Source organism: Castor canadensis, chromosome 7, assembly GCF_047511655.1.
Source record: "Castor canadensis chromosome 7, mCasCan1.hap1v2, whole genome shotgun sequence".
Taxonomy (NCBI): Eukaryota; Metazoa; Chordata; class Mammalia; order Rodentia; family Castoridae; genus Castor; species Castor canadensis.
Window position 1 is genome coordinate 127,414,370 of NC_133392.1, and position 21,667 is coordinate 127,436,036.

At 42.3% G+C, this 21,667-nt stretch overlaps 1 protein-coding gene across 4 annotated transcripts in view; it reads right to left on the reverse strand.

Moving 5' to 3' along the window:
* Nucleotides 1-46: 46 nt before the first annotated feature.
* Nucleotides 47-21,667, reverse strand: part of Rad54l (RAD54 like) — a 30,887-nt gene continuing 9,266 nt past the window's right edge. Inside the window, exons 5-19 of one of the 4 annotated variants that reach the window (XM_020177637.2) lie at nt 18,970-19,030; nt 18,144-18,279; nt 17,353-17,422; nt 16,950-17,238; nt 15,988-16,112; nt 11,310-11,460; nt 6,568-6,694; nt 5,491-5,565; nt 5,226-5,356; nt 4,602-4,712; nt 4,308-4,431; nt 3,874-3,952; nt 3,430-3,609; nt 747-910; nt 47-659 (exon numbers count right to left, since the gene is read on the reverse strand). In XM_020177637.2, coding sequence (XP_020033226.2) covers nt 449-659; nt 747-910; nt 3,430-3,609; nt 3,874-3,952; nt 4,308-4,431; nt 4,602-4,712; nt 5,226-5,356; nt 5,491-5,565; nt 6,568-6,694; nt 11,310-11,460; nt 15,988-16,112; nt 16,950-17,238; nt 17,353-17,422; nt 18,144-18,279; nt 18,970-19,030 — 2,034 coding nt within the window. In that variant the 3' untranslated portion in view covers nt 47-448. Of the gene's footprint in view, nt 911-3,429; nt 3,610-3,873; nt 3,953-4,307; nt 4,432-4,601; nt 4,713-5,225; nt 5,357-5,490; nt 5,566-6,567; nt 6,695-11,309; nt 11,461-15,987; nt 16,113-16,949; nt 17,239-17,352; nt 17,423-18,143; nt 18,280-18,969; nt 19,031-21,667 lie in introns of all 4 variants that reach the window. The other 3 variants (XM_074080241.1, XM_074080240.1, XM_074080242.1) reach the window with 3 other exon arrangements.

Here is a 21,667-nt window from a genome sequence, read left to right on the forward strand (position 1 = left end):
GGCCTTGATGGGGCCTAGCAGAGGCATTTCGACAGCTGGGTTTAGAACCCAATGGTTCCCTATTCAGTACCTTGGGAACCCTGGGCCAGGAGGTTACAGTTGTCATCACCTTCACTGAAGACAGTCCCCTCTCCCTGCCCTGGGGTTCCTGCCTTCCTTCCTCAAGCAGGTACGCAAGCTTTAGAGAAGCATAGGAGTGCCCACTACCAGGCCTCTTCCCTCCTGGGCTTACCATGCTGCTCCCAGGCCTCAGTCCCTTTCATACCTTTATTCCTTTCTTTTTTTTAACCAAAAAAGTTTTTCTTATAAAATAAATTTTGGGCAAACATCATGCAGCCCTTCTTGATAATTTTCTCCCAGAGAACAAAATTCAGCAGGGCCCCATGGGGCTGAGAACCCCTTTCCCCTGTATCCTTCCTCTAACAGCTAAACCCAGACCAGCTGGTTATCAGCGGAGGCCCCGCTGCTCTTCATGGGAACGCTGGTGGAAGACGAAGGTGATGGCAGTGGAGGCAGCATCCCAGGCAGCCTGGAGTACCTCATCCTGGAGCCCCCGTTTATCAGTACTATGGTTCCACTGAGCCAGGTCTGAAGTGCAGTCAGAACCATCAGGAGGTGGCCAGACCTGGCGGCTGTTGACACAACGACGGCAGTGCAGCCTGGGGTCAGAGGACAGAGCTGTGGTTACGACCAGTCCCATTTCTATGTTGTGTAGGTAGCTCAGAGATAAAGGGCACTCCACCCACCTATCATGTGTGTCACTGAGGCTGGTCTCATCCAAGGTAAATAGCTCCTTCAACTCGCCCAAAGAGAAATGCCGCTCAACATCCTGCTCTTCATCCACCACACAGCTGCTCAGCGCCTTCTTGTGGCTCTGCCGCTGAAAGATCTTTTCCTCAATTGTTCCTGCCTGGGGGTATGAGGGTGAAGAAATGTAAGACTCAGCCATTCTCATAAAGTGGTTTCCCCAGGGAAACCCAGGGGTCAAAAATACAGCTACTTCTTTATAAACAAGTAGAGATGAATGAAAAGTATGAAACCTGGAGTAATATCTGTTCAAAAAAAAGCCTATTTTCCCAGTCTATCGTCTAGAAACATGGCTTCTGCATGTCTGCTGACAACGAAGAGTATCAGGGCCTAGCTAAAATCCCTTAGGGTGAAATGAGGTTGTCTGCAGCATCTTGGTATGGACTTCCATACCAAGTCCATCTCTCGTTCATTCAATAATCATTATTTGAGTATCTATTCTATGCCAGGCCCTATGCTAGCATTAGGATGCAAGAAAAAAATCAAGTATGATCCCTATTCTTGAGGTCACAGACTAGTGGAAGACAAAAACATATAAACAAAATGGTACAATGACAGAAACCAGTATAGGATTCTCAGGAGATGGTAAAGGAATGGTAAAGTAGAATAGTGTTGAAAAGCTTAAAAGTATATTATCCTTAAACTCAATCTTAAAAGCAAAGAGAAAGCATTCCCAGCATAGGAATAAAATAAGCCTGAGCTATTGGAAGACTATGAACACTTCTGTTATCTAGGAGGCTGAATTGATTGAAGTTTGCTTGAGCTTATGAGGCCAGCCAGAATAACATAGTAAGATACCATCTCCCTCCAACCCCCTCAAAAAAAAAGGGCGGGGGAGTGAGTGAGTGAGTGAGTGAGAGAGAGAGAGAGAGAGAGAGAGAGAGAGAGTGTGTGTGTGTGTGTGTTCAGACTAACTAGAGTATAGTGCAGCGTAATAAGAACTAGAACTGAGAATGACAGGCTATGCCTTATTGGAGAACTTTGAATGTCAGGGTGAAGGTGATTAGCCTTGTCTTGGAAGTAAAGAGAAGCAAATATGAAATTTTTAGAAAGCTTATTCTGGAAGCAGTGGGTGAAGAATGGGTTAGGAGAAGATAAAAGGTAAAGAATTACTACTCACAATATCCAACCAACAGATGACTATAACCTTAGTAGGGGATGAAGAGAAGGGTTAAAGAAATTTCAGGAAGGTAAAATCAATGATAACTGGTAGGAATATGGTGGTTAGGAGATAGAGAATAGTCTAGTGGGATGATTTCCAGGCTTGGGTTGAATGGATAATGGAGTTATTAAATGATAGCATTCAGAAGGCAAGTAAGTTTAGCCATAAAGTGCTTAGAAGAAGAGGGCTAAAGTATAGCTCAGTGGTACAGTACTTGCTTAGCATGCACAAGGCCTTAGGTTCAATCCAACACTGCAAATAAATAAATAAATTAGAAGAAAGAAAAGAAATTCAAGTGGAAATGTAGATTAAGTAATGAAAATATATAGGTCTAGAGCTTAGGTAAGAGATCTGGGTTAAAAATCAGAGTTAGAATCAGAGTAGAGTTTCCAGGGCAGATACATAAGAAGAAAAATCAAAGAAGCTGAGAACAGCTGAAATGATGTAAGTAGAATAGATACTAAGAACAGAGTAGCTGAAAGAATGCATAGTGAAGATCAGGCTGGATAAGAAGCGAAGCCACATCAGACTGAGAAGGGGGGAACACAGAAGTTCTAGGGACATTAGGTTAAAGTAGATGTAGTGGCTTTGAGAAAACTGGAAGGACAAGATGTAGGGGTAGGATGACAGTTAAATTAAAATATGGGGGCCGGCAGAGTGGCTCAAGTGGTAGAGCACCTGCCTAACAAGCAGGAAGCCCTGAGTTCAAATCCCAGTACCAAAAATTAAATAAATAAATAGAGAAACCTTGGGGGCCTAGTGGAGTGGGTCAAGTGGTCGAGTGCCTGCCTAGAAAGTGTGAGATCCTGAGTTCGAACCCCAGTACTGCCCAAAATAAATAAATTAATTAATAATTGGAGGACTAACAAGTTCCATAGTGTGTTAGGATGAAATAGACAAGGTCAAGGAAACATGAAAGACCAGAGTGCTAAAAAAATGCATGGTCCTCAAAGTCAGTCAGGGTGATTGGTAGAGTTGGGCAACAAATGAAGACAGTTAGTACCCAAAAATCATCAGGAACACAGCAGAGATTAGATGACTGAGGCAAGGAAGAAAAGAAGGCAGTCAAGTCAGACAATAGGTATTACAAAAAAGGATGGATGGTCTCAAGGTGGTAACTTAGAGTGCCATTACCACTTCTTAGCCCATAAGACATGGGAGTTAAAAAGATTATAAGGCAAGTGACAAAGCAGAAATTGGATATGAAAGAAAGTAGATGCCCATGAAAAGGATGAACTGAATAAGCATCCAGCCAGATAGCATAGCATGGAATATTTGGAGGAATGGGGTAGAGAGAAGGGAGGGAAAATGGAAGAATAAAGAACTCAAGGATAGGCCCACAGCGTGGCCACTGATAGAGGAAAAAGGGCCAAAAAGACACTGAGAAACAATTCAAGGTAGTCCTGAAGGTCTTGTTCCACTACCCATCCCCCTACTCTGACCACTATCACCATCCTCACAGACAGCAGGCGGTAAATGTAACAGGTCTTCTTTTGACCATCACGCCAGACCCGGGCCATGGCTTGTTCATCATTGGCAGGGTTCCAGTCAGGGTCAAACATGACCAGCCGGTTAGCCCCAATGAGATTAAGGCCACAGCCTCCAGCTTTGCTGCTCAGCATAAAGACAAAATCGGGGCTCTGTAAAGAAAGGAATCAGGAGAAAAAGAACCTTTTTATAGCTTAAACTGGTATCTTGCTCAGCCCAGCCAGCTCTTCTCTCACCCTACTATGCTCATATTCAGATCAACTGAGTCAGTTTCCAACCCAACCATCACCAACCAGCCTAACCTTACCATACCTGGAAAAAAAAAAAAATTGAAGCAGTGTCCCCTTACAGCTTCTTCAACCCTTAATTCTGATGTGACTATATTGGGGATGTGAGGACAGGTGCTATACATTTACCGATGGACTATTGAAACGCTCCACAACCTTGGCTCGCTTCTTAATGGACATCGTGCCATCCAGGCGGACATACAAGTACCTGAAGGGGGATCCAAAGATCAAGACCCAAGAAGAAAAGGCCCCTAGTAGCCATGGCTACTGAAGAAACTAACCAAGCTCGAGGCTGCTCATGTGTAGTCTGAGCCCTCCCAAAGGGAAGGGCAAGGAGCTAGGGGCCAGGACTCTGTTCTGTGAGAGTACTTCAAAGACCAGGAGATATTCTGCATGAAGACACAAACTAGGGACATCACAGCAATAAGGAAAGAGACCTCTTCAGAGAAGTCCTTCATGTAGCTACATCTTGGCAAACATCCAATAATAAGAAAACCTAACCTTCTTACAGGGTTAGTGGGGGAGGCATAGCCCTTTGCTGACCTAGTTAGGCTCTTCCCTACCTTCGGGCTCGGCAGAGCTTCTCAAAGAGATCCAACGTCTGAGTGTAATTGGACACCAGCACTACTTTGTCACTGCTGCAGCTTCGGGTCACTGCCAGAATATAATCAAGCACCAGCATCTTACCTGCGAAGAGCAGCAACCATCAGTCCCCAGTTGGCCATCACAATGGCCCAGAATTATTACTTTTGATATCCTGCCTTGATATAAGATAGCTCCAATATAAAGAGATAATTTCATATCCTCTTCCCATTGCTTCTCCTAGAGGAGCCCATATACTGGTGGGTAGGGCTCACCTGACAGCTGTGGCTCTACAGCCTTAGAGCTATAACCAGGAGGGAAGATGTCCAATGCACCCTCAAAGCCATCCTCCTCTGCCACACATTTTTCATAGATTAGAGATGGATCTGAAAACAACAAACAAAAAATACACCAAAATGCCGGCTACTCTGCTTTCTGAAGTTTCCACTTAAGTGCTCACTAGAATACCATCTAGATGCCTAGCCCAGAAACCCTTCCTCAACACCATTCACTTGGTTTTCACCCTCCCGAGTTCTAAAAGGGTACAGTCAGTGCCATCTGTGAGCGTGGATGGATAATCTTACTCACTAGTGTGTTCTCCCAACAAGAAGAGTTATTACAAGAGACAATATTTGTTCTTTTTCCTCCTGCCTAACATTTTATATGAGCATGTATGTATGCAGCAGTTCACACACACAGTCCTGTGCATCCTAAGTACCAAGCATGAACTGGGCATAGGACAACAATAAACTTTGCAAAGTATAGGGTCTAGTTTACAGGGTTTTGCCTTGAGCATGGGTCTCTAGACAAGTTTCAGTAAAGGTCACTGGACTACCCACAGGAACCCACCCTCCTTTGATCACTCTCATGGAGGATACCAGGACATTGATCCAACTCACGATTACAAAGCTTCTTTAGTGAGGTGATGGAAGAAAGAGAGGAAACACTCATCTTGCCCTCATGCAGCTCTTCTGCCAGTTTGGCCTGTCTCAGAAATCTCTTGTATAACTCAATCTGAAGGGGTGTCAGCCTGAAAAAGGGCACCTGGGTCAGTGGAAAAAGCTGAACCATACTTTGTCCATCAAGAACAGCCTGGGATTCAGCTATGCTTCAGAGGCTAAGCTTCAACCCGCTCACTGAACACCATTCAGTTGAGTTCAGTACCTGCAACAAACCACCTGCTCAATCTTCACAGGCAGATATTTAGAAAGGATATCAGATGTCCTCCGTATCAGGCACCTGGAGAAAAAGCAAGATGTTAATAAAACTGCTGCACTTCCTACTGGAAAAAATGCTACCAATGAAAGGAAAAAGAATAGTTCTCTTTTGTGGTATAAAATATCAGAAGCCCATAACCCCTACGGCAAAAATATCTGTATGAGGGTCTCAATGTAGAAACAAAGACCTTCCAAACAGCCTTAGACTGACAACTCTTTCTCTTCCCTTCAACAGGTTGGTGGTCTTCAAGAGAAGGCTGAGGTCTCCCATTGAGCCTGCAGCTCTGTCAGGGAAAGCAAGTTGAACCTACTAGGTCCTTAGGGGTGCTACTGCTTGCATTTGCGCAGGTACCTGGAGCCACATGGCCCCCAGCTCAATATTAAGCCCTTACTCCCTGGGTAAACTAGGAAGGATAGGGAGGCACCTAAGAAGCAGCTCCTAAGAACACACTGACTCTCCGTCCTACCATCTAAAATTGGTAGAGAGAGATAGCCAAAAAATAGGAAAACACAGGAGGACACCAAAATGTAACTCATTAAGTGGGCATACTAACAACAGAGGAGTCTAGAGTGCATCTGCCCCCTGGGTTATAGGACCCCCATGGAAAAATAAGTCCTCTTAGCCGAAGAACCACACCCACCCTTCAGATCTACTCCAATCTGTCACAGAATAAATATGGGTTATGAAAAACAAAATCTGAGCTTTAGGTTGAAACCTACTAAGAGGAAGTTTATAAAGTACTAATAATGTTCCAGGAGATATTTGCTCAGGATGTCTAACTGCTCCAGGGAAAAGCATCTTCAGCAGGTTGGTAAACAGACCAAAACCAGACCACAGGGCCCAGGGCAGACAGCAAGTGGGGACTTGGCTTGCAAGACTTCTTTATTTATTCAGTGGCTATAGGGCACAGATCCCACTCCCACTCTAGAAACCCAGCCCTTGAGAATTCTAAACAAAGTCCTGAAAGGGTTGACCTCAGATGACTTGGGAGGCAATCCAGATGGCCTCACATGGGGCCATTACCTATTCACAATACTGATGAGCTCCCGAAGCCGCTCCTCTCCTAGCTGTCTGTCAGACTCACTGGCAGCTGCATCTCGACTCTTCAGGATCGGCAACTCAAAGTGTTTCTTGAACTCATGAGCAGTTCCTGAATCCAGCAGAGAATGAAAATTAACAAATGTAGGAAAGGGATGATTTTCCTACTGCTAGTAATGGCAGACCACCTCGCCACAGACCAACCTTCCTGCCAAGAAAAATGCTGAACAAAATATAGGCAAAACTGTTGAATAGATTAGAGAGATGTCAAAGCAGTGAAGACTTGCAAAGCTAAATAATGAGATTGTAGAATAAAGCCCAAATATATAATATGCAGTAAATATAAATGGACTAAACAGATTGGTGGTTACAAGGCTTGAGAGTGAAGGGGGAATAGAAGTGTTTACTAGATTTAAGATTTTCTTTTAGGTGACGAAATGTTTTGGAACTAAATAGGGGTGGTGGTTGCCCAACAATGTGAATATACTATATAACACAAATTAAAATAGCTAAAGTTATATTATGTGATTTCACTTCAAAAAATTGAGAAAATTCAAATACCCATTTATTAAAAAAAAAAAAAAAAAAAAACCTAGGGAATTAATAATAGAAAAAAGACCTTGATCTAATAGAGAAGATTTTTTTTTAAAAAAAAGGCAAACATTTTATTTAATAGTTAAATAATAAAAGCTAGGGCTGGGGAGGTTTAGCTTGGTGGTACAGCACTTGCCTGGCATGCATCACATTCTCCATTCAATCCCCAATGAGGAGGGGAGGGAAGGGAAGGGAAGAGGAAGAGAGGAAAAGGGAAGGAGGGAGGGAAAGGAGGGAAGGAAAGGAAGGAGAAAGGAGGGGAAGAATGAAGAGAGCTTTCCTTTTCCCTGAAATTAGGAATGAGATCTACTGTCACTACTTTTATTCAGCACTGTAATAAAAGCTATAACCAGTACATAAAATAAAATGTAATTAAAAGCATAAGAATTAGAATGAAAGACAGAAATTGTCATCGTAGCTATAGAAACTATTACAGAACAATTAATTTAGCAAAGTCTCCAGATACAAAGACTATCAGCTCAGGTCCAGTCAATACACCAAATTAAAAAAAAAAAAAAATCAATTGAGTTTCTATTTATTAGGAACAAATAATTAATTGGATGGAAAAACATTACATACCTAGAAATAAATCTAAAAGATGTATCACAGGACTGGAGGAGTGGCTCAAGTGGTAGAGTGCCTGCCAAGCAAGCATAAGGCCCTGAATTCAAACCCCAGAACCACCAAAAAAAAAAAAAAAATTAAAAGATGTATCACAGCTCTCTAGAAAGTCATACAAAAACTCATTAAGAGAAATTAAACATGACCTAAACAAACAGAAGGATAGGGCACATTAATAGATCAGAAGAGTCCATTATCATAAAAGTTTCAGATCACTCAGAATTGACCTATGATTCAATATATTCCAATGAAGTCCAGTTTTTTTTTTGTTTTTTTTTTTTTTGAGGGGGCAAGGTATAAATTGGTAAGATGATTCTAAAACTTACATAAGAATGCAAAGGGGTAAGAATATCCAGGACAATGTTACAGAATAAGAATATAGATGGAAGACTCACCTTAGTGGATGTTGACACATATTATTAAGCTATAGTAATTAAAGCAGAGAAGTACAAACACAAAGAGATAGACTGGTAGAACAGAACAGTTCATAGATAGACATTTGATTTATAAAGAAGGTAGCACTGGGTTGGGCGCTGGTCACTCACACCTGTAATTCAGGTGGATCATGGTTTGAGGCCAGCCTGGGGAACAAAAGCTCTCGCTCAAAACAAAAAAGGGTTAGCAGAGTGACTCAAATGGTAGAGCATCTGCCTAGCAGGTGTGAGGCTGAGTTGAAACCCCAGTACCATCAAAACAAAAAAGGTAGTACTGCAAAGAAATGTGTAAAGGACAGTGCTTTCAACAAATAGTGCTAGATTAACTAGATATCCTTATGGAAAAAAGATGACTCTTGATCACTACCCCATACTGTATATAAAAATTAATTTAAAGTCAGGCACTGGTGGCTCACATTTTATTTAAAGGTTAAATAAAAGCTAAGATGGGGGTTTAGCTTGCTGGTAGAGTACTTTGCCTGGCATGCGTCACATTCTGGGTTCAATCCTGGCTACTTGGGAGGCTGAGACTAGGAGGATGGTGGCTGGAGGCTAGCCTGGGCAAATAGTTCACGAAACCCGGTCTCCAAAATAACCAGAGCAAAATGGACTGGATGTGTGGCTCAAGCCCTAAGTTAAAACCCCAGTCACCCCCACCCCCCACCAAAAAAATCTCAGGTAAATTTATTTATTTTTTAAATATTGGGATTGAACCTTGGGCCTCATGCATGCTAGACAGGTGCTCTACCACTGAGCTACATTTCCATACCTTTTTATTTTTCATTTTGAGACAAGAGTCTCACCATGTTGCCCAGGCTGATCTCAAATTTGTATTGTTCTTGCCTCAACTTCCTCAGTAGCTAGAATTACAGGCATGTGCCACTGCACCTGGCTACCTGGCTTACATTATAGACATTAATGCAAAGTAAAATCATAAAGCTTATTCCAACATCAATGAACACAGGGCTTTCATTCTTGCAAAGCAGGCATTCTACTGCTGGAGACATACCTCCAGTCTATTTTGCTTGCTCCGGTTGTTCTGGAGGTGGGGTCTGGTGAACTATTTGCGTCAAATTGCCTAAAATGGTGATCCTCCCAAGTACCTAGGATTATAGGCGTGAGCCACCATGGCCCAGCTCTTCCAACATCTTTTCATAAAAAAAAAAAAATCCCCAACAAATTAGGAATAGAAATGACTTCAGGAGCGTAGAGTAGTTCATGTTCGTAATTCCAGCACTAAGAAAGCTCAAACAGGAGCACAGCCTGAGAAACACAGCAAGCCCCTCTCTCAAAACAGAAAAATAAACTGGCAGTGGTAGAGTACTTGTCCATCAAGCACAAGGCCCTGAGTTTAAAGTCCAGTACCACTAAATAAATACATAAATAAATAATAAATATGATTTCTAAAAATAGGCAAAACAAATCCATAGTACCAGCAGAGTACTGCTGCAGTGATGAAAAAGTAATTAGAACAGAAGTTTAGGAGACCTGGTATGGTAGTAGTTAAAGACATTCACATTGTGATAATTTTGCTGCGCAGCAGGTTCACCGTCTAAAGAAATTCTCCTAAGCACTATCAATTTAGGAAGACAATAACAAACCCTTTGACAAAATATCTATGTATAAGAACTGTCCAAATGGTGGTGGCTCCCTAGTACCAGAAAAAAAGAAACAAAAAAATTCCAAATGGTGGTGGCCAAGGGCTATCGCAGGAAGGATTGGGATTTTATTTATTATGGAGACAAAGTCCCATCATTAGCCCAAGCTGGCTTCAAATTCACGATCCTCTTATCACCACCTCCCAAGTGCTTGGATTACAAGCATGGTACACTATCATGCCGATTGGGAGTTATTATAAGCTAGAATTTCAGCTTAAAGTATTTTTTAGCTCTGAAGCGGGACTAAGGATGTAGCTCAGTGGTAAAGTACTTGCCTAGTGTGATCTGATCTCCAGAGTTTGATCCCCAGCACCACTAACAAAATAAATAAATAAATAAATAAAAATCTCATGAGGGCCAGTGGTGGTAGCACAAAAATGAATATGTACTTAATACCACTGAACTGTACATTTAAAAATGGTTAAAACAGCCAGTCATGATGGGGTATGCCTATAATCCTAGCTACCTGGGAGGCTGAGGCAAGAAGATCACAAGTTCGAGGCCAGCCTGGACTACATAGCAAGGTCATATCTAAATAAATAAATAGTTAAAACAGAGCCAGATATGTTTTAATCTAGCTTCTATGTAATCCTAGCTTCTTGGGAGGCTGTGATCAGGAGGATCATAGTTCAAGGCTAATCCAGGCAAAAAGTTAATGAAACTCCATCTCAACCAATACTGGGTGCAGTGATGAATGCCTGTCATTCTAAGCTACATGAGGCTGAGATTAAAAGCATCCTGGTTCCAGGTCAGCCTGGGCAAAAAAGTTTGTGAGACTCAATCTCAACAGATAAAAGCTGGGAGTGGTAGTATGCACCTGTCATCCACTGAAAGCAGGAAACTTAAAATCGGAGGATCGCAATCCAGGCCAGCTTAAGTGAACAGCAAGACCCTATCTTCAAGATAACCAGAGCAAAAAGGGCTGAAGTTGTGGTTCAAGCAGTACAGCACATGTCTAGCAAGCAGGAAGCCTCAAATTCAAATCCTAATACTGCAAAAACAAACAAACAAAAAACTGGGCAGGGTGGTACTGTCGTCCCAGCTACATAGGAAGCATAAAAGTAGGATCACAAGCTAGTGAAGCTCAAGCACCTGCCTAGCAAGCAGTAGGTTCTAAATAAGGAGAGCTAAGAAGTAAGAACCAAAATGCATGGGCATATTTCCAGCCCCAGCTCATAGAAGCACTATGCCCTACATTGCCTCTACAGAGGAAAAATGGCTAAAGTGGGCCTTGCTGAGTTGTTCAGCAGTCAAGACCTCCCAATGGCTTTGCTATTCCCTAACAAGAGAAGCTTCATACAAGAGTACCTAGCGACCCATGCCTAATTAGCATTCTCTTCTTGCTCTACTCAGCTGGAATCATGCATCTAGGACAAGGCAATGCTCCTCTCAAATGTGGTAGACAAGGCTGGATTCTTACCCAAGATGCCCGAATTAACAAAATGTACCAAGCTGAAATATTCAAGCAAATCATTCTGAATGGGCGTCCCAGAGATGAGCACCCTCCGACTGGTATTCAAGCTGTCCAGAGCCTGGTAAGTCTGATTCTCAGAGTTCTTGAGTCTGTGTCCCTGTAAGAGAATTAATTCTCGTTCAGGATATGACATGGCATCCTTAAATGGTAGCAAAGTCTTCTGTAGATACAAAAAGAGGAATCACAAACATTGCAGGTCTTGAGGCTTGAGCTGGTGGAGTGGCTCAAGTGGTAAAGTGCCTGCCTAGCAAAAAAAAGTTACTCTGCTGAGACTTTAGAACTAGGCAGAAAGGGGGCAGCATGAGAGTTTGTTCACACATTTGCTTGGGGAGAAATGTAAGGATCATGAGATAGAAGAGTTTCCAGACCAGTGCTATACGTATAAAACAAAGATTCCCTCTATTTTCTCCTCAATTCTTTTCCCTGCCTCATCCACCACAGCCTTAGCAGCTCACCTATCATCTTCAGATCATGTGGCCATGTTACAGCCCCATGCTTTCAGGGAGTTTTCCCTCCCCATTAGCCCAACCAGACCAGAATCTTCTGAGCCAGATAGCTTCTGTGTATGAGACTGCAGGCCTAGTCTGAACTATCAGTGGAAAAGAGACTTGGCTGGGCTCCTCCTTCCATCAGAATCCACTAGCTCTTTACATCTCCTTCCCAACCCCTGCTCTCCCCACCCATCTCTGTAACTTCTCTTTCAAGCCATTTTAAAGAAAATGGTAAAGGATTCCACCACCCTCCTTATTTCTCCAAGAACCACATAGGCAAGGTCTTGCCAGGGCCCTTTCTACATCCAGCCCCCTTTAGCTCCATACTAGGAGAATCACACAAAACTTAACAATAAAATGGACAAACAAATCAGCCTTGCTCCCTCTGGTCAGCCTTTGAAAATGCAATTAAATTCCCCCCATGTGTGAGGTGAAATCTATTCTTTAGGCTCATTAGCTCAGCAATTAGCCACCAGCTAAATTCTGAGTCTCTCCACAGTTTATCAGGTGGAACCTACCTTCTTACCTATTCCAAATGCTGGATTTTATTAGGTCTCTGGTCCATGCCACTCCTCTGTGTAGAGCTCAAATGTCATCTCTTATGCAAAGCCTTCTTTAATGACCCTAGACTGCTGTTTTCCCTCACCTTTGTGCACCTACAATATTATGTACATAATGGCTGCTAGTACTTAGTGAACTCTTTCATGTGCCAGACATTTATTTATAGTCTTTTTTATTTATTTATTTTTGTGTGTGTGGGACTGGAATTTGAACACAGGGCTTCATGCTTGCAAAACAGGCACTCTACCACTTGAGTCACACCTCCAGTCTATTTTGTTTTGGTTATTTTGAAGATGGTGGTCTTGAGAACAATTTGCCTGGACTGGCCTCAAACTGCAATCCTCCTGATCTCAGCCTCCCAAATAGCTAGGACTAGAAGCATGAACCAGTGTCCAGCCAATCTTTCTTTTAAAAGCCACACAATGAATGGAAATTATAATACTGGGTTTTTTTGTTGTTTTTTTTTTTTTTGGTGTTACGGGAGTTTAAACTCAGGGCCTCTCATTTGCTAGGCAGGCACTCTACAGCTTGACTCATATCTTCAGCCCTACAATACCCACTTAAGAGATGAAGAAACTAAGGTTCAGAGAGGCAAACAGTCATCTAAAAATCATGCTGCTAGAAAGCAGAGCTGGGATTTGAACTCCAGTCTGTATGACTCTGAAGTCTGCCTCTCATCTACTGCTATATACACTGGAGAACTAATCACATTCCACTGTATTTTATCTCAACCAAGCATGAACAATTTTTCCTTTTTTAGACATAAAATTCTTAAAGCAGAGATCTTATCAAATTTGCCTTTATAATTTCAGTGCATAGGACAGAGCATGCACAAAGCCCTGCTCAGTGAAAGTTAGATGTAAGGTTCACCTGAAGGTTGCTACTAAAGAAGAATTTAATAAATATAGAATTTAAAATTTTAATGGACATCAAAAATTTGGTTCCTTTAAACTGAAGCTCCCTGAAGGAAGGTACCACAGGATCCCAGAGTCTGACACACAACAGGCACCTAATGAAAGAACTGGGCTTCCACAGTATTCCCCTAAGTCTCTGTGGAAGGAAAAGCTAAAAGCTAACCCCAGTTTCCTACTGGATCAGTTGCTGGTGCTCCAGACCCAGCTCCTGCTACCATCACCCACAGGTTTAAAACACAAACTCATCTCAGCAAATCAGATGTTTAGCCAGATGAAAAGCCATCATATCACTTCCTTGTAAGTAGGTGCTGCTATAGAATTTCTATTCTGACAGAGTTCTCAGTTTATTGTTTTGTTTTTTAAGACATGGTTTCATTAAAAAAGAAAAACAAAATACCTCAGTTAAATACTAGCACTTCTCTTTCTGAAACATGAGACCTATGAGTAGCACCCATACACTTAGCTCGCATCCGTATACTTTATTAATTTCTGCAGCACTTTTCACCTGCTTTGTTTTGTGTTCTAGCACTTGTAAAAGGCACATGGGGACAGTCCTTCCACACCCAAGCCAAGCTTCTTCCTACACCAAGCTTTGGACTGTATCCAGTGCAGTGAAGCATGGAAAGAGGGTAAGGATCTAGAATCTCAAACCTGGATTCAAGTTCCAGCTCACTGTACTTCCCTAAGCTTCAGTCTCCTAATATCTAAAACTGTGATGATGATGTCAATCTCTACCCATTCATACACTTCTACAAAGTACTTCTAAATATCCTTTATCTTAGTCCAGATGATGTCCCTTTCAAATAGACTCTGTGCCATCTCTTCTACAGATAAAGAAACTGAGTTTCAGAGTTCAAATTCATATTTGTAAGTGGCAAAGCCAAGGTTGATTCCCATGGCTTCTGACTGAGAATCAACGATTTTGTACAAAGGAGTTATTATGAAGAACTATGTAGAACAGAGAAAAGCAATCAACTGGGAGGAAACTACTGTGGGTGCTAGGAACATGAAAGCCTAGAATGGCACCTTCCTTTCCAAAATTCAAAAAGGACAAACTCTCTTCTAAAGTAGAATGAACATCTTTCAGGACTTTGGCCTCCTCAGATCTCTGACAAATGAAAAACCTGATGAATAAAGGGTAAACAAGAAGGACTACGGAACTGCAGTATGGCAAAAGGCAGCCTGGTCCCTTATACACTATTCAGAGTCAGCTCGTAAAACAAGAAAGAGTAGGGAAGAAAAGGAACACCAGAGAGAAAGGAAAAGAACTTCAGTTTTCATTGTTTTCTCATCTGTAAAATGGGGTAATTATGAAATTCAATTATGGGGATTAAGTTTAGGCAAATATGAAGAAGAAAAAAAAAAGATGTTAAGGGCTTTAAAAAAAAAAAAAAAAAGAGGTTAAGGGCTCAACAGCCCTTAACAACACTGTGTTTCCTCCCACACAACGCCCTGGGCTTAGATCAGGTCCCTAGCAGTCCCCCTAGAACAGTAATGAAACATACTCCACAGTTGCCAAGCGTTTTAGTCCTTAACAAGGACTAGCCCATCAGGGTATCAGGACTATGCAAACACATCAATGACTGACTTTTCATAAGGACAAGCCCAACTTGTGAGCTCAGAACTAACAAGCATGGTACCCAAAAGAAAGCTTTTCACCTGTCCCCTCCCTGAACTCCCGCAGATTATTTGACTATCTAAAGTCCCCAGAGCATAGCCAACCCTGCCAATTGGGTAAAAGATGGGATCAAGTCTTTAAACCATTTCTCCACTAGAATCCCAGAAGTGTGCAAAGTGACCATAACACTGCCCAACAAATGCAAACAAGGTACAGCAGCTTCAGAATAAAAAACCTACTAGATCCTGGGAAATTCAGTATAGTAGGAAGTCCCTATCTACTACTTTTTAAATACTAGCATCTTCACCACCATTCACGCATAATGGCTTTCTCTTAGTCCCAGGAAGACAGAACAAACAAGGTATACAGAATGTACACAATGGAACTTTTCTTTTGTTTTGTTCTGAGACAGGATCTCTATATGTAGCCCAGGCTGGCCTGGAATTCACGATTCTCCTGCTCAGGCTCCCGAGTGCTGGGATTACAGGTGTACCACACCTGGGTAACATGCCAGACTTCCTTATCTCTGTGCTTCTGTTCATACAAGTACCTATAGCCTAGAATAAAAAACAGCACTAACATTTACCAAGGCTTATGGTATACCAGGCAGTGGGATAAGAGCTTTCTCACTATCACTTCATTGAACACAATAATTCTATGAGGCAGGTATTATTGCTCATTTTCCTGATGCAGAAGCAGAAACTCAGATGGTTAAATAACTTAATTCCAAGGCCACACTCTGTCCTTCCATCCATCCAAATTTTTCCCATCCTTCAAGATCCTTCTTTGGTCTAGGAATTCTAACTGGAGGCAATGAAAACAACCAGCCCACAGCAGCTCTCCTTAGGGTTCTAGGCACTATTTAATCCCTCTTTTGGCAGATTGGTGTCATAAGATCTCCCTCCCACTTGCCTCCTCCAAGGCAGCACACTCTGTCCTTACCATTCCACAGTGACTAGTGTAGCCCTGGGATGGTTGTGCTCAGTGAGGAAAATTTGACAGATCATCTCCTGCCACCCAAACTGTTGATTGTCAAGTACCTCATCACATATGACTAGTCCAACATTTCCCTTCTGAAGGACTCCAACATGAAGGCGGAAGGTCTCATAGGAAATGATGAGGATAGGGGAAGGCACTCGAGCTCCACGCTGGTTCATGAATCCTTCTACAAAGAAACGTGTCAAAGGAACAAATCAGAGCATTTCACAGAAAGAAACTTGAACCAGGTATGGTGGCTCTAATTCTAGCTATTCAGGAGGTGAAGATTGGAAGCTCAAGGCCAGCCCAGACAAAAAAATCCTTAAGATCCCATTTCAACCAACAAAAATGTAGGCATGGTAGTACACACCTGTCATCACAGCTACTTGGGAAACATAAATAGGAGGATTGAGGTCCAGGTAGGCCCCAGAATTAAAAAAAAAAAAAACAAAAAAACACAAGACCCTATTCAAAAACAGTAAAAGTATGGCTCAAGTGGTAGAACACCTACCTAGCAAGCATGAGGCCCTGAGTTCAAACCCCAAAACTAAAAAAAAAAAAAACAAAAAAACTTGACAATGTAGCTTGGAAATAACCAACTATATTTCAACTATTTTCAATGGGAATTTTCTTCAACTCCTGCACTGCCATCAACACTGGCTACAAATGAGTATACAAGTAAGAGGCTGGGAGCAGGAGGACACACCTATAATCCCAGCTACACAGGACACAGCGATGAGGGCAATCAAGGTTTAAGCCAGCAAGACCCCATCTCAACAAATAAACCAGACATGGTGGTTACACACCTATAATGCCAGCTATGTGGGAAGCTACAGATAGGAGGATAACAGTCCAAGGCTGGCCCCAGATGATAAATGTAAGACACTATCTGAAAAGTAAATAGGTTGGCAAAGTGGCTCAAGTGGTAAGAGTGCCTGTCTATCAAGCATGAGGCCTTGAGCTTAAACCCCAGTGTCACCAAAAAAAATAAAGTAAGTAGGTAAACAAATAGAAAGCTCCATACCCAGCTTTTGGTCTATCTCATCCTTAGATCCTCCATCAATGGCCAGCGGCTGAATCCTCCCTCCAAGCCATTTCCCAACTTCATTGTACCAGTTCTTCACCAGGCTGGAGGGCGATACTACTACCGCTTTGTCAATTTCTGGCTTGCACTCTGGACTCTGGCGCAAAAGTGTCCACATCAACGTGATGCACTGCAGCGTCTTTCCCAGGCCCATCTCATCAGCCATGATGCACCCATGGCTACCAGGGATGCGCCGACTGGTGACACATTCCCACAGGAACTTCACTCCCTGGGGAATAAATACATTTAGTTCATTTTGGTGCCTACAATACCACTGTCCAAGGATGGCAGTCCCCCAGACTCAGCCTTTAGCCAACCGCTTATAACCCTCACCCTCACATACCTCTCTCTGATGAGGCCGCAAAACTTTACTGAGAATAGGATCAACAACCACATGGACAGGGAGTTTTTCCCTGACAAAACAGCAAGAAAATGTTGCTCGGACACAAGCAAGGTCACACCCTCAAGAAGCATTATCCTGCTGATCCAGAGGCCACAGAGGCAGCTGCCTAAGGCAACACCTTCTTGGCCTGGTAACCAAGATCCTGCTCTAACAGTTTGAAAGTTAGGAAAGGGTGACAAGTTCTCTATGTCCTCACTTCAATCACCCCTGACTGAGCGTGGGTGAGAAACCCCCACTAAGTAGTTATGACCACACACCCTTTCCCAGCCACCTATTCTCTGGATAGTACCATAGTCGTGACAACTCTTTTTCAACCTATGCCAATCCCAAAAAAGAAGTCACATCAAAATACCCTCTATCCACCTCCAATGTATGTGCACTGGCAAAGGACCAGAACTGCTCAAGAAATACCAATGTAGTCAGGTACAATGGCTCACATCTGTAATCCTAGCTATTTGGGAGGTAGAGATCAGGAGGACCATAGTTAGAGTCCAGCGTGGGCAAACAGTTGGCAAGACTTCGTCTCAAAACAATTAAAAAGCTGGGTGTGGAGGTACATGCCTATCACCCCAACTATGCGGGAAGTATAAAAATAAGACCATATTCAAAAAATTCCTAAAGAAGTGTTGGTGGCATGGCCCAAGTGGTAAAGCACTTGCCTCTAAGTTCAAGGTCCTGAGTTCAAACTCTGGGACTGCCGAAAAAAGAAAAAGAAATACCAATGTACATACTTATCAAGCTTCAGCTGGTCATGGGCGCTCAGCGGGGGAGGCTCATACAGAACCAAGGCACCTTCTTCCAGGGGATCATGGAGGGCTCGACGGACCCCAGCCCTTTTTAGGCCTAGTGCCCGAGAGCCCAAAGGACCTAGAAACCAGAAATTATCTGTTACACAAGCCTCTATGTTCAAGCCTAGCTCAAATGCCCATCCTTCACATATTCTTTCTGAGCTCCCATATGACCCTCTTGCCCAGAACTCCACTAAACCTCTACCTAACCATTATCTCTTCAGCCTTGGATCAGAGTTTTTCTCATTTTAGTTCTCCCATTTTATTAGAAATTTCTGGAGGGCCATGTCTTGTTCACCTCAAGTCGAGTCAATCTGTAAGAGCCTGAAACCCTACAGGGGCATTTCAAGACAGAGAACTCAACAACTGGTCTTCTCCCTCCCCAACCCCAGTTTTGGCACAATGCAGTGACCTAAACAGGACAGAGGGAAATTAAAGAAACTACAACTCCCACACAGTTGACCTCATAAAGGACATAATACTGAACACACTTGTACCCAGTGAAACCAGGCCCATCAATCATCTTGGCCAACTAGGAGCTTTCTGAGTACTAGCATACCCCCACCAAGAATATGAGGAGTGAACCCTTGCTAAGACTAATACAGCTTTAACATAGGACTCGGGAGGGTCACCCCAAATACAGTCACTGCTGGACTGGCATCTTTAATTCCCAGCTAAGCTCATATTTACAAAAGCTAAGGTCTTTATCTGTTTAGGCACACACACACACACATGACTGATTCAAAAAATTGAGATGTCTCCATTTTACCTTGATAATTTGGAATGGGGACTTTGAAAGGCTTTGACAAAATGCTTCGAATAAATGCTTCCTAAACAGAAAGGAGAAACAGGGATTCAGGACTAATTGGATATGTTATGTGACCATATTCTTGTATGTTCCATGTTAGGTTTTATACTACAGCTTCCCTTTTTAAGGTTTCACACAAGATTCTAGAATACTCAAGGACAGCAGAAGTGCATAGCCACGTCAACCACAAGGACCACAATTCATTTGTGAATTTAAAGACCAGTGAAGCCAGGCACAGTGGCTCAAGACCATAATCCTAGCTACTCAGGAGGCCAGCACAGGAAAAAAAATCATGAAACTCCACCTCAACCTATAAAAGCAGGGCATGGTCGCAACCGCCTATCATCCCAGCTATGTGGGTAGTAAAGGTGGATCACAGTATAGGCCAGCTAGGCATAAGATGAGACCCTACCTCAAAAATAACCACAGCAAAAAGGGTTTGGTGCATGGTTCAAGTTGTAGAACACCTACTTAGCAAAGGCAAGGGCCTGGGTGCAACCCCTAGTACTACAAAACAAAACAAAAGACCATGCCAGTGAGGACACTAGCTTTTCCCTAGGGTGCAGTGCCTTGAAAAATCAAGCATACCATACTTATTCACCCAATATTGACAGGGAATGTCAATGTTTGGACCTACCACTTGTAAGTACATCTTCCCAAATGTATCTCAATTCCTTTTTGGTGCTAAGAATTGAACCTAGAGCTTCATGGATGCTAAGCATGCACTCTACTACTGAGCTACAATCCCAGCCCACAATCCTTTTTTAAAAGCTGCCTACTGCATCCAGTTTTACATCAATTCTCACATCAACCTCCTTAAGAACTAAACATCCCAAAGATTAGAGGTAAAAGGAGTAATAGAGACAGCAGTATTAGTAAGGTAGTATTAACAACGTAAAAATGACTGTAATAATGGAGAACAATGTATGCTAGATGCAAAGCTAAGCCTTTTGGATTCATGCCACAAATTCTCACTAACAGCCTGGTAAGAATTACTGTTATTCCATTTAGAAATGAGTAAACTGAGTTCAGAGTGATTAAGTCACTTTTTCAAGCCACACAACTATGACAGATGCCCATCACCAAGAAAAAAGCAAGTGGGACAAGGATGACAGAAAGCAGACACATTCAGGTCCTAGAAAGGGAGACTCAGTGTCTCCACAAAGGGCCTGCCGGAAGCCTCGGCGCCAGCACTTCAGCCTGGAATCAACGCTATTCCATGAGCTTTAAGGCTGGATTAAGGGCAGGAGGGGGTAGAGGAATTAATGCTGAACTAACTCTTACAACTCCCATGAAAGATTGATTCATACACACGTGAGCTCTTTGGGGAACTACAATAGCTTGTGAACCTCAGCAAAAACATACCTAGAACTCAAGAGAGCAAGAGGAAACCAAGAGCTAGAACTCAAAAGAGCAAGAGGAAATCAAGATCAAAGACTTTAAGGTAACTTTAATTGAAATATAATGGGAAGGGGGCTGGCAGAGTAGCTCAAGTGGTAGAGGGCCTGCCTAGCAAGCATAAGGCCCTGGGTTCAAACTCCAGTACCGCAAAAAAAAAAAGGAAGGCAAAAGCAGTAATGAGGAAAAAAAAAAAAAGGGGGAAAAAGCAAACTTGTTTTACCATGAAATTTTTACCTTTGTATTTTGACCCATTTCTTCATCTATACAGACCATGAAATTCAATGTACTTTAAATATGAAAAAGTGTTTTTTGTGACCTACTAGAAAACAGAAAAGGAATGTAGAGAAATGAACATCATAATACACTAAATAACGTGGTAAAAGAAGGTTAGAGACAGGCCCAAATCCTATTTGAACATTTCTTTGCACCTAAATTTAATCTTCTGACTTTTTAATTAACACTACTATAACTATGAATAATTATGAATACCAATGACAGTCATTAAGAAAGATGTTAAAAGTCAGACAGGGTGGCTCATGCCTATAGTCATTGCTATTAGGACAGATTGCAAGTTCAAAGGCCACAGCCTAAGCAACCTAGCAAAAACCCTCTCTCTGTCTCCGTCTCTCTCTCTCATACTCTCATACATACACACACACACACACACACACACACACACACACACACACACACAGAGCTACTTTTAAGTCCTTTTTTAAGGAAATGGAAGCTCACTTCCTTTCTAGTTTGACATCAATTCTAAAATTGAAACATTATTGGAGCTTGGTGTGGTAGTGTCACCTGGGAAGGGTTTTGGGGCAAGAAGAATCACCAAAGGAAGATGGAGTTTCTCAACTTAGTTCTCCAAACACTCACTGGATGCAAGGCTCTCAAATTCCACAAGGAAAATAATTCTGAAGATCACAAAAGGAAATTCACAAGGTAGAATGTTGAAGACTCACAAAAGGAAACTCGCAAGATACAAGGTCAGCAAAGATTTACTTAGTAAAGCAGAACAAAGCAGAGAGAAAGGAAAGAGAAACAGCACAAACCTTCTGACATATAGAAGGTGGGAACTGAGAGATCAACAAGTGGTTTTTGTCCCAGTGATATTCATACCATCTCAAACTAAGCTGGGAAGTTCAGCACCTAGATCACCTAGCAACTTTCCAGTTACCGTGATTTAATGTCATCACCCAAGCATGGAGACAATAAATCTCTGTGGCTTTATAATCAGAGGGTCTTATGACATTGGTGA